At 42.6% G+C, this 18347-nt stretch overlaps 1 protein-coding gene across 8 annotated transcripts in view; it reads right to left on the bottom strand.

Annotated features, from left to right (window-relative positions):
- The window catches only part of slc12a8 (solute carrier family 12 member 8), a 250883-nt gene that overhangs the window by 61076 nt on the left and 171460 nt on the right, over positions 1 to 18347 (bottom strand). For all 8 annotated transcript variants that reach the window (XR_011592652.1, XM_070875493.1, XM_070875494.1 and 5 more), the window contains exons 9-10: positions 12981 to 13068; positions 8077 to 8223 (exon numbers count right to left, since the gene is read on the bottom strand). Coding sequence is in view for 7 of the 8 variants with exons in the window: in XM_070875493.1 (XP_070731594.1) it covers positions 8077 to 8223; positions 12981 to 13068 (235 nt within the window). In the remaining variant the exon portion in view is untranslated. The remainder of the gene's footprint in view (positions 1 to 8076; positions 8224 to 12980; positions 13069 to 18347) is intronic.

Raw genomic sequence — 18347 nt, 5'->3', positions numbered from 1 at the left:
GGCAATCACACTGCTGGGTGTGTATTATAGACCCCCAAACAGTGGAAGGGAGATAGAGGAGCAAATATGTAGGCAAATTGCTGTGAAGTCCAAAAACCATAGAGCAGTAATAGTAGGGGACTTTAACTATCCAAATATTGATTGGGACAAATATAGTGTGAAGGGTATAGAGGGTGCGGAATTCTTGAAATGCATTCAAGAGAACATTTTTAGTCCGTATGTAGCAAGCCCAACACGAGAGGGGGTAGTCTTGGATTTAGTTTGGGGGAATGAAGCTGGGCAGGTTGAAGGGGTATTAGTGGGAGAACACTTGGGTGCCAGTGACCATAATTCAGTCAGATTCAAGCTGGTTATGGATAAGGACAAGAATAGGCCTGGAATAAAAGTTCCGAATTGGGGAAAAACTAATTTTTCTAAGTTAAGGAGTGATTTGGCCATGGTGGACTGGAAAAAAGCTACTTGTGGGTAAATCAGTATCGGAACAGTGGGAGGCATTTAAGGAGGAGATAGGAAGGCTCAGGCCAAACATGTTCCCTTAAAGAAAAAGGCTGGGAAAAATAATTTTAGAGCCCCCTGGATGTCTAGGGACTTACATGGAAGGATTAAGAAAAAAAGGGAAGCTTATGTCATATATCAATGGCTAAATACTTTAGAATCTTTAGAGGAATATAGAAAGTTAAGAGGCAAAATTAAAAAGGATATTAGGAATGCTAAGAGAGAGCACGAGAAATTCTTGGCCAGTAAAATTAAGGAAAATCCTAAGATGTTCTATAAATATATTAAGAGTAAGAGGGTAATTCAAGAAAGGGTAAGACCTATTAGAGACCATGAGGGTAATCTTTGTGTGGAGGCAGAAGATGTTGGGAGGGTTCTTAACGAATACTTTGCATCTGTTTTCACAAAGGAAAGAGGCAATGCAGATACTGCTATCAAGGAGGTGTGTGATATTCTGGATGAAAAATATATAATGAGAGAGGAAGTATTAAGGGGCTTAGCAACTTTGAAAATAGATAAGTCCTCAGGCCCAGATGAAATGCATCCCAGGCTGTTGAGCGAAGTAAAAGAGGAAATAGCAGAGGCCTTGACCATAATTTTCCAGTCCTCTTTGGATCTGGGCATGGTACCAGAGGATTGGAGGACAGCTAATGTAGTATTCTTGTTTAAGAAGGGAGAAAGGGATAGGCCGAGTAATTGCAGGCCTGTCAGCCTAACCTCAGTGGTGGGAAAATTATTGGAAAAAATCCTGAAAAACAGGATAAATCTGCATTTGGAAAGACAAGGATTTATTAGGGACAGTCAGCACGGATTTGATAAGGGAAGATCATGTCTAACTAATCTGATTGAATTTTTTGAGGAGGTAACCAAGAGGATCAATGAGGGTAGTGTGTACGATGTAGTATATATGGACTTTAGAAAAGCTTTTGATAAGGTCCCACACATTATACTGGTCATGAAGGGTAAAGTCCATGGGATACAGGGCAAAGTGCCAAGTTGGATCCAAAATTGGCCCTGATGTAGGAAGCAAAGGGTAATGATTGATGAATGTTTTTGTGACTGGAAGGATGTTTCCAGCGGGGTTCTGCAGGGCTCAGTACTGGGGCCCTTGCTTTTTGTGGTATGTATCAACAATTTAGATTTGAATCTAGGGAGTATGATTAAGAAGTTTGCAAACAACACTAAAATTGGTTGTGTGGTTGATAATGAAGAGGAAAGTCATGGACTACAGGAGGATATCAATCTACTGGTCAGGTGGGCAGAGCAGTGGCAAATGGAATTTAATTCAGAGAAGTGTGAGGTGATGAGAGTTAATAAGGAAAGGGTATACACATTAAGCGGTAGGCCACTTAATAGAGTAGATGAACAAAGGGACCTTGGGGTGCTTGTCCACAGATCCCTGAAAGTAGCAGGCCAGCTGGATAAGGTGATTAAGAAGGCATACGGAATGCTTGCCTTTATTGGCCGAGGCACAGAATATAAGAGCAGGGAGGTTATGCTTAAATTGTATAATACTTTGGTTAGGCCACAGCTGGAGTACTGCGTGCAGTTCTGGTCGCCGTATTATAGGAAGGACGTGATTGCACTAGAAAGGGTGCAGAGGAGATTTACTAAGATGCTGCCTGGAATGGAGAATCTTAGTTATGAGGACAAATTAGATAGGCTGTGTTTGTTCTCATTGGAACAGAGGAGTTTGAGAGGAGACCTCATTGAGGTATACAAAATATTGAGGAGTCTGGACATAGTGGATAGTAAGGGTCTATTTTCATTGGTGGAAGGGTCTATCATGAGGGTCATAGTTTTAAGGTGGTTGGTGGAAGGTTTAGAGGGGATTTGGGGAGGGGGGAGCTTTTTTACGCAGAGGGTTGTGGGGATCTGGAACTTGCTGCCTGGATGCAGAAACCCTCACCATCTTTAAGAGATGGTTGGATGGGCACTTAAAGTGCAGTAACCTGCAGGGTTATGGCCCTGGAGCTGGTAATTGGGATTAGACTGGATGACCTTTTGTTGGATGGAGAAGATATAATGGTAAGTACTGCAGGGAATGGAATACGGCCAGGGTGATCTCCTGGACTAGTTTCGATCACCTGGATGGGTCAGAGAGGAATTTTCCCAGATTTTTTTCTCCCTAAATTGGCCTGGGTTTTTATCTGGATTTTGCCTCTCCCAGGAGATCACATGGCTCCGGTTTGGGTGGAGTGCAGAATGTTTTAGTATAAGGGATGTTGCAGTTGTGTGAGGCGGACTTGTTGGGCTGGGTGCTCTTTCCCTTTCCATCATTGTTCATAGGTTTATATGTAACCTTTCGGGCTGCTGACCAAGGGCCTTGTGGTTCTTTGTCGGCCGACGCGGACACGATGGGCCGGAATGACCTCCTTCTGCGTTGTAAGTTTCTATGGCCCCAAGTTTCCACATGATTTGCTCCTGATTTTTAGGAGCAACTGGTATAGAACGGAGTATCTTAGAAATCGGAATTCTCCACATTTAGTTTTCTGCAGTTCTAGTCAGGTAGAACAGTTTCACTTTGGAACAGAATTTCTTTTTCAAAAGGGGGCTTGTCCGGCCACTGACGCCTGATTTCAAAGTTTCCACAGTGAAAACGTACTCCAAATTAACTTAGAATGGAGTAAATGAAGATTTTTGTACGCTTGAAAAAACCTTGTCTACACTTTAAAAAAATCAGGCGCAGGTTACAAATCAGGCGTAGGGAATGGTGGGGGGGGGGGTGTTTAAAGGGAAGTTTACAAACATTAAACACTTCAGTTTTACAAATAAAGAGCCATCGTCAATAATAAATGATAAATACATCAATAAATCAACCAATAAATCAATCAAAAAAAATTAATAAGAAATATATTTTTTTAAATCAATAAATAAAACATTTTCTACTTACTGACTGCAGCACCAGGAGCCCTCCAACAGTGTGCTGGGATGCCCCCCTCAGTGTGTCTCTGTCAGTGTCTCTATCTCTCTGTCTGTCTGTGTGTCTCTCATTCTCTGTCGGTCAGTGTCTGTGTTTCTGACAGCGAGGGGAGGGGGAGGAGGGGGGTAGAGGGAGAGAGGGGGGGAGCAGAGGGAGGGAAGGGGGAGAAGGGGGAGGGTTGGGGGAGGAGGGGGAGGGATGGGGGAGAAGGGGGAGGGGGGGAAAGGAGATTGGGGGGGAAAGGAGATTGGGGGGGAAAGGAGATTGCGGGGGGGAAAGGAGATTGGGGGGGTGGGGGGGAAGGAGATTGGGGGGTGGGAGGGAAGGGGAAGGGGGAGGGAGGCTGAACGGGCCGGGCCCGAGACTTCGGGCAGGGCCCGTCCCCAGCACCAGATTTACAGGTAGGTGGCGTTGGGTCGGGTCGGGGGGGGTGGTGGGAGGGAGGTCGGTTCGGGTCAGGGGGAGGGAGGGAGGGAGGGAGAGGGATGTCAGGTCGGGGGGAGGGAGGTCAGGTCAGATCCAGTCCGGAGGTGGGGGAGGGGGGGAGTGGGAGTCGGGTCCGGAGGCGGGCGGGGGGGGTGGGGAGCGGGAGTCGGGTCGGGTCCGGAGGCGGGGGGGGGGGGGGGGGGAGCGGGAGTCGGGTCCGGTCCGGGGCGGGGGGGGGAGCGGGAGTCGGGTCGGGTCCAGGGACAGGGGGGGAGCGAGAGTCGGGTCGGTGTCGGGTCCGATTGACGGGGGGGGGGAGCGGGAGTCAGGTCAGTGTCGGGTCCGGTCCGGAGGCGGGAAGCGGGAGTCGAGTCGGGTCGGGAGGAAGCAGGAGCAGGGCGTGGGAGGAGCCTTATTCACGCAGCCCCAGTGAGGTCGCTCGGCCAGGGCTAGGGGCTGCGTGCTTCGGGCCCCTCCCACACAGTTTCGGGCGCCTGGAGCTACTGCACTTGCGTGCCCACTGTAGCGCGCAGAGGTCCCGGCACTGTTTTCAGCGCAGGGACCTGGCTCCGCCCCCCCACAGCTCGTGCTGCACTGCGCCGAGGGCCAGAGGACCTGCAGGGAGATGGAGAATACGGAGGGTTTTTTTAGGCGCACTTTGTGGCGTGAAAAACGGGCGTCCAGGTCGGGACTGCGCCGTTCTAGGTGCGACTCGAAACTTGGGCCCTGTATTTCTATGTTCTATGTTTCTATCTGCTTTCAAAAGGAAGCTGTAAAATAGTTTGGCTGAAACTCTTATTTACAGGACATGCTACAATGCATTTTCTAGTTTACCAATCCATTTTTAATCTAGTTGTTAATGCTTTGTAAGTCTTGGTGCAGGTCCTCTCAGCTTCCTTGTATTTTTTTATTTGTTATTGAATGCTTATTTTTGTGCTTTGTTTAGTGCTTTGTTTAGTGCTTGGTGCTTTAAATGTACTACTTTGTTTAGTGCTTGGAGCTTTAAATGTACTTATGCTTCTTTAATGTTGTTGTGAAGATGTTTAGTGCTTTGCAAGGTTCTCTCTTCCCATTCCCCCCCACCCCACCCCCCACCATCTCTGGCTACCTGCGCTGATTTCTTAACTCACTGCAAGGTTTTTCTGTGCGGCCACAAGTGCCCACATATGCTAGCCTAAGTTAGTTTGGAGTAACTTTTAGCTGTCTAAACTTGCTTAAATGGCCAAAACAGATGTAAGTGGCTGGTAACACCCCCCTTTTGAAAAAAGAACTAAGCTAAAAAAAAAAACTAACGAACTCACTTACACTGGAGCAAATTAAATGGGCAAAATTGCGATTTTTAAGATATTCAAAAAAAATCTAGTTGCTCCCCAAAAAATGGAGCAACTCCTGGGCAAACTTGGGCCCATTGTGTGCACGCCCCAACACTGGGCAAACAGAAACTACCTGCAAGGACTTCTCAGTAGCACATGTGAAGAAAACTATTGCAATCAGTTAAGTTTTGTTTCTTCCAGAATTATTTCGAAGTTCCTTCAAATTTTATGATGGATTCTATATTATAATGAGTTTAAAGGGAGATGATTTCACAATGGATAAAAAACTATTATGATACAGAACAGGAGCTCTGATATTTTCGGCTGTGCCTGCAGATGAAAGTGTCATAGTGAGACACATACACTCTTTCACAACATAATTAAAATAGACATTAGTATGAACACAACATAATAATCAATGCTGAAATTGGGATTATTAACTGTTGAAAGATTGTGTTCCTCATTTTGGACTGCATAGAAGTCATTAAATTGAAACAAATCTCATACCACAACATGCAAGAGATGGCATACAGAGAGGGTTACTTTTCTAATTAGAAAAAAGTCATGATGAAATTGTTTATTCTGTTCATGTCATATACATTTATACCTCTCCACACATATATTCTATCTATATATTTTATATAATTAAAAATATTGAGTGGCACTGTTGAGACAAGTAATTGGTTGGTTGTGAGTGTCATTTTCCAGTAAACTCATTGGCCACCATTCAAAGCTAACCAACTAGTGGAAATAAGAATGATATTACCTCATATTATATTTCAAAATAGCTATAAAGTGATTTTTGTGACGTTTTTTCCAGCTTTCCCAAGTCTGCCAGAAGCCATTACAGAGTTCCGACTTATTTGTGGCAGGTACTAAGGCAGGAAAGCAAGACTATAGGACATTAATTGAATTACTGAAAAGTAAATTTAAGAATATTATTACCTCATAAATAATGAATGCTTGAAATCAACTACTGGGCAGTTTAGTAGAGTCCCATTATTTAATTATGTACGTGGATACAATAATAGAAGAGTTAAAATACTGGAGCGATGATATCACAGAAGAACATCGTTACAAACTGCACCAGCACACATGGTTTTCATGTAAAAGTAAGACTAATATGCCAAAATACTCCAAACCAACATTTTTCTAAATGAAGAATGACACAGGCGATTAACTAATTGAATAAACACAATCAGACGTCAGGAAGGAGCTGCAGCACAGAGCTTCCTCTTTGATTCTAGCATTCAGTGGTCAACGGGTATGCTGGCATTGGTCATTATTTATATTCTTGGTGCATTTATGGTAGCAATGAGTCACAAAGCTAGAGATTTAAACTGGTCCCATAGCAAAACATCAATATGTGTGGTTGTTCTGGCTGCACCTGTATATTTCCGAATAAACTTTACACTGATGAGATTTGGCAAATGAAATCCTTCACACAGAGATATGGAATGTATCAACGTGTCCTTTATATTTAGAATATGCCAGAGTAAATTAATACAGAATAAAATGAACTATAACTTTCTTTCAATGTCAAATTTTATTCTGCGCTTGTCATTAAATGTCATTGATGATTTGATTAATCTAATTTGATGAAATTGATGAATCTGAAATTTATTTCTACACAGGGCCTGCAATGCCTGTGAGCTATTTGTCAAAGAGATTAAACTCTGAATGAGAGGCGATCTCATAGAAACATATAAAATTCTGACGGGACGGGACAGGTTAGATGCAGGAAGAATGTTCCCGATGTTGGGGAAGTCCAGAACCAGGAGTCACAGTCTAAGGATAAGGGGTAAGCCATTTAGGACCGAGATGAGGAGAAACTTCTTCACTCAGAGAGTTGTTAACCTGTGGAATTCTCTACCGCAGAGAGTTGTTGAAGACAGTTCGTTAGATATATTCAAGAGGGAGTTAGATATGGCCCTGACGGCTAAAGGGATCAAGGGGTATGGAGAGAAAGCAGGAAAGGGGTACTGAGGTGAATGATCAGCCATGATCTTATTAAATGGTGGTGCAGGCTCGAAGGGCCGAATGGCCTACTCCTGCACCTATTTTCTACGTTTCTATGTTTCTGAGGCCAATAATGCATAGGTTGGGCACTCAGGGGATCAGGGTCCCAAATGGCCAGAGGTTTGCTCAGCACCCATTGCATGTCATGTAGGATAATGTTAAATAATCAAGTAGGACCCACCATTATGCTGCCTCTCATGTATAAAGACCAACACAATCCATGCCTGGTAAGGCCCAAGAAAGCTACACAGACTACCAATCCACAAGGAAGTTTATTCCATTCTGCGGTGAGCTCAAGAAACCATTTCCACAGTAAATTCAAAGCACAGGGGAGAAAGCACTTACTCTTTCTGCCATCAAGACAGCTTTGGTACTGGCCTGCATGAAATCGTGGCAGTCACCTCCAAAAAAGACTTCTTTGCAGGACTCATGGAAAACAACCTCCAAAGTTGCTTCACTAAATGGAGCTGTTCATACGTATGTGCTGCTGAAGCCATTTCCCTCACCCCCCCGTCCCACCTCCCCGCCCCACCTCCCCCCCCCCCACCGCCCCTCACCCCACATCAGCAGGGAACAGCTAAATGATTGATCAACAAACCTGTTAGACCTCCTGGCGATGGATAACCCATCCCTCACTTTAGGCGCTCTCAGCACATTATGCACAGTGCACCAGGAATATTGCAATATATTAAAGAGATGACCTCAAATTATAGTGTGGAGTCAGTCCAAAGACCAACGATCCTGGTACATCTGTGCCAAAACCACATTATTGGCCTGTATATTCAATATTTTGCCATATAATAATCTCTATGCTATTGTTGTGAAATAATTCCTATATACTACTGCAAATCTCCATTAATCATTATCTGTTATGTTACCATAGTGATGGGTTATACTCACCCCATTTCCCAGGAACCCAAGTACAGGTATCACCCTTTCTTGCGCAATGCATTGAAGGATTCTGGGTGCACCATAAAGGCCTCCCATGCAGGAAGCTAAAGAGGAAATGTACAGCCCTAATAACCAGAGAAACCCCACCAAGGCAACCTATAACACACAAAAGTCCATATGGTAGATTAGCAATGCAATTATTCCAAATATTTTCTGCATCTTTTTATATGCATTGGCCTTCTATTAATAGCTACATTATTTGTACACAATTGTGTGCAAATAAATTTGTACATGCTGCAAAGTCTAATCGACTATCAACCATTTATAGCACTTTAAGCTTCACAAGTACATTTCACAATATAATACCATAAGGGCTTTCAAATCTTTTGAAGTAGGTACTTAATTTTCATTTGTTTTTAGAATTCCATGAAGATTTTAAGTGGCCTTTTTTCATTTTTAATATGTTTATACCTCACTTCCTCAGTAAAACTGAAAAATTAAACTTACTGTAAGAGTAACTAGAGTAATCAGTGATCCACTTTCAAATTTGCAGGATGAGAAAAAGCATATTGACAGGAAGTCTGATTACACTATTTGCACTTAATTCAGCAATTTTGACATGTAAATCCTGAAATCCTCAATATGATGCACGCAAAAAATGTCAAATTCTCCAGAACAGTTTAGATTTCGTTTACCTGGCTGGGTGGAAAAACTGAAAAATCCACGACCAACATATTCTATAAGGTTCTCCTGAATGTACATATGTCATCAGTGGTGCTGGTTGAAGGATAAATGCTGGCCAGGACACTGGGAGAACTCCCCTACCCTTCTTTCAGAAGTACCACGGGACGTTTTACGTCTACCTGAGAGGGTGGCCAGGGCCTCAGTTTAATGTCTCATTTGAAAGACGGTACTCCTGACAGTGTAGCACTCTCTCAGTATTACACTGAAGTGTTAGCCTGGATTATGTGTTCAAGTTTCTAGGGTGAGCTTAAACCCTTTACCTTCTGACTCAAAGGTGACAGTGGGTCAGGCGACTGAGCCAAGGCTGACACCTAGGAATGGTGCGAGGGATCTAAAAGCAATGAGGAGATGGAGTCCTGGGCTTGAGATACTGGAATGGAGGCCATGAGATCTGAGAATGGGAAGGTGGATCACGGTTGCATAAGTACTGGGGGCAGGAGTTCAAAAGGATTAGGAGAGGGGTCTTGCGATTTAGGTGCAATGGGTAGGGGTTGGGATCTGGTATATGGCTCAATGAAGGGGTGGAGCTGGGTTCTACAGTATCTTGGGGGGACTGCAGAGTAGACAACAAATTCAAACAGAGCAAAAGGTTAGTGCAAGAACAATGGGAGGCAATAGTGGGAATGAACCAGGCAGCAGAAACAGGGTAGGGCTGCAATGGACCTGGGAGCTGTGGCTGGGAAAAAACAAAGTTGGAATTGATTGCATGATCAGCTCAGCCCATCAGAAGTACAGTATAATAAATAGATTAGTATCACATATGGGTAGAGCTGCAGAACATCAAAGGACAAAAAACGTTAGTGGGAGTTGTGTACAGACCTCTAAACAGTAGTAGTGATGTTGGGGAGGGCATCAAACAGGAAATTAGGGGTGCATGGAATAAAGGTGCAGCAGTTATAATAGGTGACTTTAATATGCACATAGATTGGGCTAACCAAACTGGAAGCAATACGGTGGAGGAGGATTTCCTGGAGTGCATAAAGGATGGTTTTCTAGACCAATATGTCGAGGAACCAACTAGGGGGGGAGGCCATCTTAGACTTGGTGTTGGGTAATGAGAGAGGATTAATTAGCAATCTCGTTGTGCGACGCCCCTTGGGGAAGAGTGACCATAATATATTAGAATTCTGCATTAGGATGGAGATTGAAACAGTTAATTTAGAGACCATGGTCCAGAACTTAAAGAAGGGTAACTTTGAAGGTATGAGGCGTGAATTGGCTAGGATAGATTGGCGAATGATACTTAAGGGGTTGACTGTGGATGGGCAATGGCAGATATTTAGAGACCGCATGGATGAACTACAAAAATTGTACATTCCTGTCTGGCTTAAAAATAAAAAAGGGAAGGTGGCTCAACCGTGGCTATCAAGGGAAATCAAGGATAGTATTAAAACCAAGGAAGTGGCATACAAATTGGCCAGAAATAGCAACGAACCCGGGGACTGGGAGAAATTTAGAACTCAGCAGAGGAGGACAAAGGGTTTGATTAGGGCAGGGAAAATGGAGTACGAGAAGAAGCTTGCAGGGAACATTATGACGGATTGCAAAAGTTTCTATAGATATGTAAAGAGAAAAAGGTTAGTAAAGACAAACGTCAGAATCAGGGGAAGTCATAACGGGGAACAAAGAAATGGCAGACCAATTGAACAAGTACTTTGGTTCGGTATTCACTAAGGAGGACACAAACAACCTTCCGGATATAAAAGGGGTCAGAGGGTCTAGTAAGGAGGAGGAACTGAGGGAAATCCTTATTAGTCAGGAAATTGTGTTGGGGAAATTGATGGGATTGAAGGCCGATAAATCCCCAGGGCGTGATGGACTGCATCCCAGAGTACTTAAGGAGGTGGGTGGCCTTGGAAATAGCGGATGCATTGACAGTCATTTTCCAACATTCCATTGACTCTGGATCAGTTCCTATCGAGTGGAGGGTAGCCAATGTAACCCCACTTTTTAAAAAAGGAGGGAGAGAGAAAACAGGAAATTATAGACCGGTCAGCCTGACCTCAGTAGTGGGTAAAATAATGGAATCAATTATTAAGGATGTCATAGCAGCGCATTTGGAAAGAGGTGACATGATAGGTCCAAGTCAGCATGGATTTGTGAAAGGGAAATCATGCTTGACAAATCTTCTGGAATTTTTTGAGGATGTTTCCAGCAGAGTGGACAAAGGAGAACCAGTTGATGTGGTATATTTGGACTTTCAGAAGGCTTCGACAAGGTCCCACACAAGAGATTAATGTGCAAAGTTAAAGCACATGGGATTGGGGGTAGTGTGCTGACATGGATTGAGAACTGGTTGTCAGACAGGAAGCAAAGAGTAGGAGTAAATGGGGACTTTTCAGAATGGCAGGCAGTGACTAGTGGGGTACTGCAAGGTTCTGTGCTGGGGCCCCAGCTGTTTACATTGTACATTAATGATTTAGACGAGGGGATTAAATGTAGTATTTCCAAATTTGCGGATGACACTAAGTTGGGTGTCAGTGTGAGCTGCGAGGAGGATGCTATGAGGCTGCAGAGCGACTTGGATAGGTTAGGTGAGTGGGCAAATGCATGGCAGATGAAGTATAATGTGGATAAATGTGAGGTTATCCACTTTGGTAGTAAAAACAGAGAGACAGACTATTATATGAATGGTGCCAGATTAGGAAAAGGGGAGGTGCAACGAGACCTGGGTGTCATGGTACATCAGTCATTGAAGGCTGACATGCAGGTACAGCAGGCGGTTAAGAAAGCAAATGGGATGTTGGCCTTCATAGCAAGGGGATTTGAGTGCAGGGGCAGGGAGGTGTTGCTACAGTTGTACAGGGCATTGGTGAGGCCACACCTGGAGTATTGTGTACAGTTTTGGTCTCCTAACCTGAGGAAGGACATTCTTGCTATTGAGGGAGTGCAGCGAAGGTTCACCAGACTGATTCCCGGGATGGCGGGACTGACCTATCAAGAAAGACTGGATCAACTGGGCTTGTATTCACTGGAGTTCAGAAGAATGAGAGGGGACCTCATAGAAACATTTAAAATTCTGATGGGTTTAGACAGGTTAGATGCAGGAAGAATGTTCCCAATGTTGGGGAAGTCCAGAACCAGGGGTCACAATCTAAGGATAAGGGGTAAGCCATTTAGGACCGAGATGAGGAGAAGTGGTGAACCTGTGGAATTCTCTACCACAGAAAGTTGTTGAGGCCAATTCACTAAATATATTCAAAAAGGAGTTAGATGAAGTCCTTACTACTAGTGGGATCAAGGGGTATGGCGAGAAAGCAGGAATGGGGTACTGAGGTTGCATGTTCAGCCATGAACTCACTGAATGGCAGTGCAGGCTAGAAGGGCCAAATGGCCTACTCCTGCACCTATTTTCTATGTTTCTATATTTCTATAATACTAAGGTGGAGGCTCAGCGAGGAGGACCAAATCACAGTTCAATATACTAATAGGCAACTTGAAGTTTAACAAAAAATTTTGACAAAAAACCATGATGGAAATAGCATGCTGGAAAAATAGTGTCAAAATTAATTGTTACAGCAAATAACTGTTACATATGCAAGACTTTTAATACATTATAGATAGATATTGATTACTTGAAATGAATAAACGAACACCGTCAACAGTGAGATGTCGAAGTTCTTTAATGCCCAAGTACTGCCAAAGCATTAAAATGTAAAGGGATATCAGTTACTAAAAGACCAATATACCTGATCGTAGAAATAAACATTCATTTTACCCTCAACTGTAAGATTTTGTATGAGATCTTGACGAACATTTCTGCTGTTGCCTAGGAAGTCATGCTGACTATATGCTCTTATGCTAGAGGTTGAAGGAACCCACTGGAAAGAAGCTTGTGCCTACCATGGTAAAAGAGCTAGATAATACCTTGCTCTTTTAGTAATGTGTTCATTTGCTTCATTTAATCATCTAGAATATTGAAGAAATTGATGCCCGTGACGGTATGCTGGACAACCCATATAATCCTTTTATTTACACTGACATAATCGAACAGCAGAAAGTAATAGCTGAAGTGAAAAAAAATTGCTTCACAGAATCTTATATTGCATTAAGAATGTATTCTAATATGAGCGTCACCATGGTAACACTGCATTATTCCGTTATCAGACTGCATATGAAAATTTACAAAGCAGGAAGCTTAGACTAAGTGAAACAACATATATATTTACCTTTTCAGCTATCATGAAATCATATCTGAGTGCCTCCCTTGTACAAACAGCTCCCAGCAAAAAAACAAACACTAAATACAGGAACCACCTGCAACAAAGAAAATGTAGTGTACAAGTTAAGTAGTTTTCTTTTCAAGCACTTCATAAGGTTACATTTATCAAAAAGGCTCAGGTTATAATTAAATGTGACATTTGTTTAAATCTAAATTGAACACCATGTATTAACTTATCAGTTCACTTGATAGACAGCATCCATTTTATATGATGTCATTATTGTTAAATGAAGGACTCCGCTAGTATTTCTACATCCAATCTATAATGCAATAGTCTGAAATTTGCAGTTGTAATGACAGCAAAACTGTCAGTGTTCGCTGTCATTATTGTGTAAAACTGACAGCAACTTCTGGTGTCCACATATGCGCAGTTAAAAGTGGAAATCGGAAGTTGCTGTCAGTGATACCCTGCTCCTCCACAGGGTGCATTGTTGCAGTTTTTGCAGATGCAATCAATGCAGAATTAGTGATTTGACATGAACTTCAACTTTTTACGCACTATTCTCGTTATAAAAACCATTGAAAAAGTTAAGCCTTGTTGAATGAGATGCAACAAAGGTTTTAACAGCACACTAAGTCATAATTACTGTTGAACAACCTCTTTGGCACTGAAAAACTAATGCTTTATATGTGGAGTCATTCCCTCAATGCTAAAAATTCCATAGATTTTTTAAAATAGTAAAGATTAATTTTTACTTCAAAAAAAAAAGTTTGGTTATGATATTTCAGCCTCTACCTTAATCCCATGTGTATGTCCCAATCTTTATTTCACTCTCTGTATAATTATTAAAAAGTGAATAATAATCAATCAGTACTTTTTACTTTCTGGTTTGCTATCCATGAGAATTCTTCAATCTGATTGACTGCTCAATCTGCTTGATGACTTCACTGTTTCTGGATGCCACAGATCCCCCACTGATGGCGCCAGATTGAAACTGACATCGGAATAAGGGAAATCAACGCCTTAGAGCCTGCAAAATCTTTTGGGCAGCTTTCTTCGAGGTCAATGACGAGTGCCATCTCTTTGCCGCTGACTGAAAAATCCAGGCCAAGGTTTTGATTTGTACTTTTCTCTAATTCAACTTTTATAATATGTACCCTTGAAATATTACAGAAAATCAGATTGATAGAAGGTATGTTGTTGAAAAGATTGAGCTGTTTGAAAGTGGAAAAAGTCTTTCAGTGCTCAAAGCTAATTATTTTTTTAAATATCAAAGAGATACTGATGAGTTTGATAAAGGCTAATGTTAATAGCACCATTGAGTTTACTATAAGATAAGAGTCAAATTTCCATGTTGTGTGTGTGTACACCAGTTCAGGAGATGCAATGGCACAGAAAAAAGGGTAGAAACCTTTGACATCCATTTCTGGTGGACAAATGGACTGGCATAGGAAATTTCTGTCTGTTTCAACCAAGAGCTTACAAATATGATGACGCAAGAAGTAATCTTCCACATAATTTTCCAATCTTTATGCTACGTGCGTGCTATTTCTAATTACTGCCCATATAAACTAGTTTTGGAAAAAAGTTGTTAATGGATTGAGTTGTCTATTGAGGCTTCTAAAAGCTTTAACAATTTTTGACACCCTAGACTGACAGTTCCCTTTTAATTAGCCTCATCCCTTTAAATTCCATAACAAGTAGCCTTCCACTCTCACCAATAGTATGCTCCCTACCTGTCCAAATCTGCACCAAAATCGGTGAATATTTATGCAAATAAGATGACCCAGGTAATTTGAGTACTAGCATTCTGGTGGGAATAGCACCATTTCACAACCGTTTAGAACTGATTTATACCAGGAGATAAAAATCAAGATGCAGACATTCATCTCAAGCACGCACTTTATTTTGAAGCCAGGTTATGTCAAGGAATCAGAAATCATTATTTGGTCCATTGTATTTGATCCCAAAGGATTGGAAAACCGCAAATGCAAATCCCTTGTTTAAAAAAGGAGGCAGACAGAAAGCAGGAAACTATATACCAGTTAGCCTAACATCTGTCGTTGGGAAAATGCTGGAGTCCATTATTAAGGAAGCAGTAGCAGGATATTTGGAAAAGCATATTCAGTCAAGCAGAGTTAGCATGGTTATATGAAAGGGAAATTATGTTTTGCAAATTTGCTGGAGTTCTTTGAGGATGTAACAAGCAGGATGGGTAGAGGGGGACCAGTGGATATGGTGTATTTGGATTTCCAGAAGGCATTCAATAAGATGCCACATAAAACGTTACTGCAAAAGATAAAAGCTCACAGGGTTGGGGGTAATATATTAGCATGGATAGAGGATTGGCTAACTAACAGAAAACAGAGAGTCGGAATAAATGGGTCATTTTCCAGTTGGGCAAACAGTAACTAGTGGGGTGCCACAGGGATCGGTGCTGGGGCCTCAACTATTTACAAGCTAGTATTAATGACTTGGATGAAGGGACCGAGCGCAATATAGCTAAGTTTGCTGATGATACAAAGATGGGTGGGAAAGCAAGTTGTGAGGAGGACACAAAAAATCTGCAAAAGGATACAGACAGGCTAAGTGAGTGGGCAAAAATTTGGCAGATGGATTATAATGTGGAAAAGTGTGAGGTTATCCACTTTGGCAGGAAAAAAAATAAAAAAGCAAATTATTTAAATGGAGAAAAATTACAAAATGCTGCAGTACAGAGGGACCCGGGAGTCCTTATGCATGAAACACAAAAAGTTAGTGTTATATCTGTGCATTTGTATTGTACAGCCACCAGAGGGCTCATCCACTGGAGTCCCAAGGGATCCCATAATCCCTTGGGAGCACCAGGTATTTAAAGAGGCTTCTCAAGTTGGAGAAGCACTCTGGAGACCTGCAATAAAAGACTATGGTTACACTTTACTTTGAGCTCACAGTGTTCAGTCTGATTCTTTCTCCATACACAACAGTTAGTATGCAGGTACAGCAAGTAATCAGAAAGGCAAATGGAATGTTAGCCTTTATTACAAGTGGGATGGAGTATAAAAGCAGAGAAGTCCTACTACACCTGTACAGGGTATTGGTGAGGCCATACCTGGAGTACTACATACAGTTTTGGTCTCCTTATTTAAGAAAGGATATATTTGCATTGGATGTTCAAAGAAGGTTCACTAGGTTGAGTCTGGAGATGAGGGGGTTGACTTATGAAGATAGGTTGAGTAGGTTGGGCCTATACATTGGCGTTCAGAAGAATGTGGTGATCTTATTGAAACATATACGATAATGCGAGGGCTTGACAAGGTAGATGCAGAGAGGATATTTCCATTCATAGGGGAATCTAGAACTAGGGGGCCAGAGTTTCAGAATAAGGGGTCGCCCATTCAAAATTGAGATGAGGAGGAATTTCTTCTCTCAGAGGGTTGTAAATCTATGGACTTCTCAGCCTCAGAGAGCTGTGGAGGCTGGGTCATTGAATATATTTAAGGTGGAGATAGACACATTTTTGAGCAATAAGGGAATAAAGGCTTATGGGGAGCGGGCAGGGAAGTAGAGCTGAGTCCATGATCAAATCAGCCATGATCTTATTAAACGGCGGAGCAGGCTCGAGGGGCCAAAGGGCCTACTCCTGTTCCTATTTCTTATGTTCTTATGTACCCTATTTGTACAACGCCTCTGCTAAAGTCAGTAGCAAATCACTCGGAGAATTGTGATTCACTCAGAGAATTGTGAACCTGTGGAATTCTCTACCACAGAAAGTTGTTGAGGCCATTTCATTAGATATATTCAAAAGGGAGTTAGATGTGGCCCTTACGGCTAAAGGGATCAAGGAATATGGAGAGAAAGCAGGAATGGGGTACTGAAGTTGCATGATCAGCCATGATCATATTGAATGGTGTGCAGGCGCAAAGGGCCGAATGGCCTAATCCTGCACCTATTTTCTATGTTTCTATGTATAAGCCCAGTAGTGCAGTGGAAATCTGAGGCAGTCATTTTCACCTGAACTGATGCTTTTCAAACATGCTGTGGGTGCCAGTGCCATCTGTTCTGAAAAATGGAACAGTTGATTCTGACACAGCTACAAAGAAGAGCATGCAGGAACATATCATCAGAGAAACTTGACGTTGTACTGTTTTCTGTGGTGATGCCACCTTCCCATATAAGCGTCCATTTGCTAAAATTGCAGGGTAAGCCAACCAGCAAATATCCAGACATTGGTTCCTAAAGCTTTCTCAATGTCAGCTACAGTAATATAAAATTTGGGTGTGAAGCAGCAATACTATAAACTACCTTAGCAATCTACCACATCATTTTCAGAATACACTCAACATAATGAATACCCAGCTCTTACAAGACATATGGACACCAGTTATTCCAAGTAGGAACAATGGCAGTATAGCTGAATTAAGTTACAATGGACTAGCACAAATATTGCTGACCTTCACGGATAAAAGTGTAGCTGTTCAGAGTATCTATCTCTGACAGGAACACAGACTGATTTTAATATCCTGTTTATACTGGCAAGTTTATGCTGGTGTGAATCCAGCACTGACTGCATTCTGCAACTTAGTGGACACCATTCCGAATCCCACACTCCAGTCACTGTATCGGTCTGGGGTTTGAGATTCAGCATGATGTACAGGAAGGTACTGCTCTCCACAGGTAGATCGAATGTCAGTAGGAATTTGTGTGTTAAGCCGCGTAAATGGCACAGCTCATTCATGCCAACATTCCTCTTGTTTGCCGACATCTATCCATGATTAGTATCTGTTTAATATTCTAAGCCTTGTGTTTTGCCAAACGAGCTTTATCCTTTAAAATTTCCACTGCAACTTATCCACAAGTTTTAGTTTTTAGAAATATGGAACCTTTACTGGCAATTTGTTGTTGTATTTTGGACACAAGTTCGCACAACAATGGGGTGCAGCTGGAGACATAGGGCTGGATTTTACTCACCTCGGCAGGTCCGGGGCGGGCGACATATATGGTGGGTCCCAATCCCACTGCTGGCTCCATGCCGCTCTGGAAAATGATTTTAAATTGATGGGGCTTGTTAAGCCCGCCCAGCACGTTTGTCGGTTCAGTTAGAGGAAGTGGGTTTGGTGATGCCTTCATGACGTGTCCTTAAAGGGATCATGGACCACTTTCTTTTAACATTTGTGCTGTCAGTGTTCTACAGCACTGAAGTGCTGTAAACACTGGCACACACTGCACAAAGGTGCAGGGCTGCACCCAGGTCTCCCATGACTCCCTCTATATGCTTATGGAGGGAGTCGGAGCACACAGGGAGGTCCTCTTCCCTTCCTATGGGCAGAAGAGATCTCCCCAGGAGATCAACAGAGCCTGGTTGCACATTGCACAGGAGGACACAAGCAGGAA

This window comes from Pristiophorus japonicus, chromosome 3 (genome assembly GCF_044704955.1).
Source record: "Pristiophorus japonicus isolate sPriJap1 chromosome 3, sPriJap1.hap1, whole genome shotgun sequence".
Lineage (NCBI taxonomy): Eukaryota > Metazoa > Chordata > Chondrichthyes > Pristiophoridae > Pristiophorus > Pristiophorus japonicus.
Note: the sequence above shows the minus strand (reverse complement) of the source record. Positions and strands in the feature narration are given on the sequence as shown.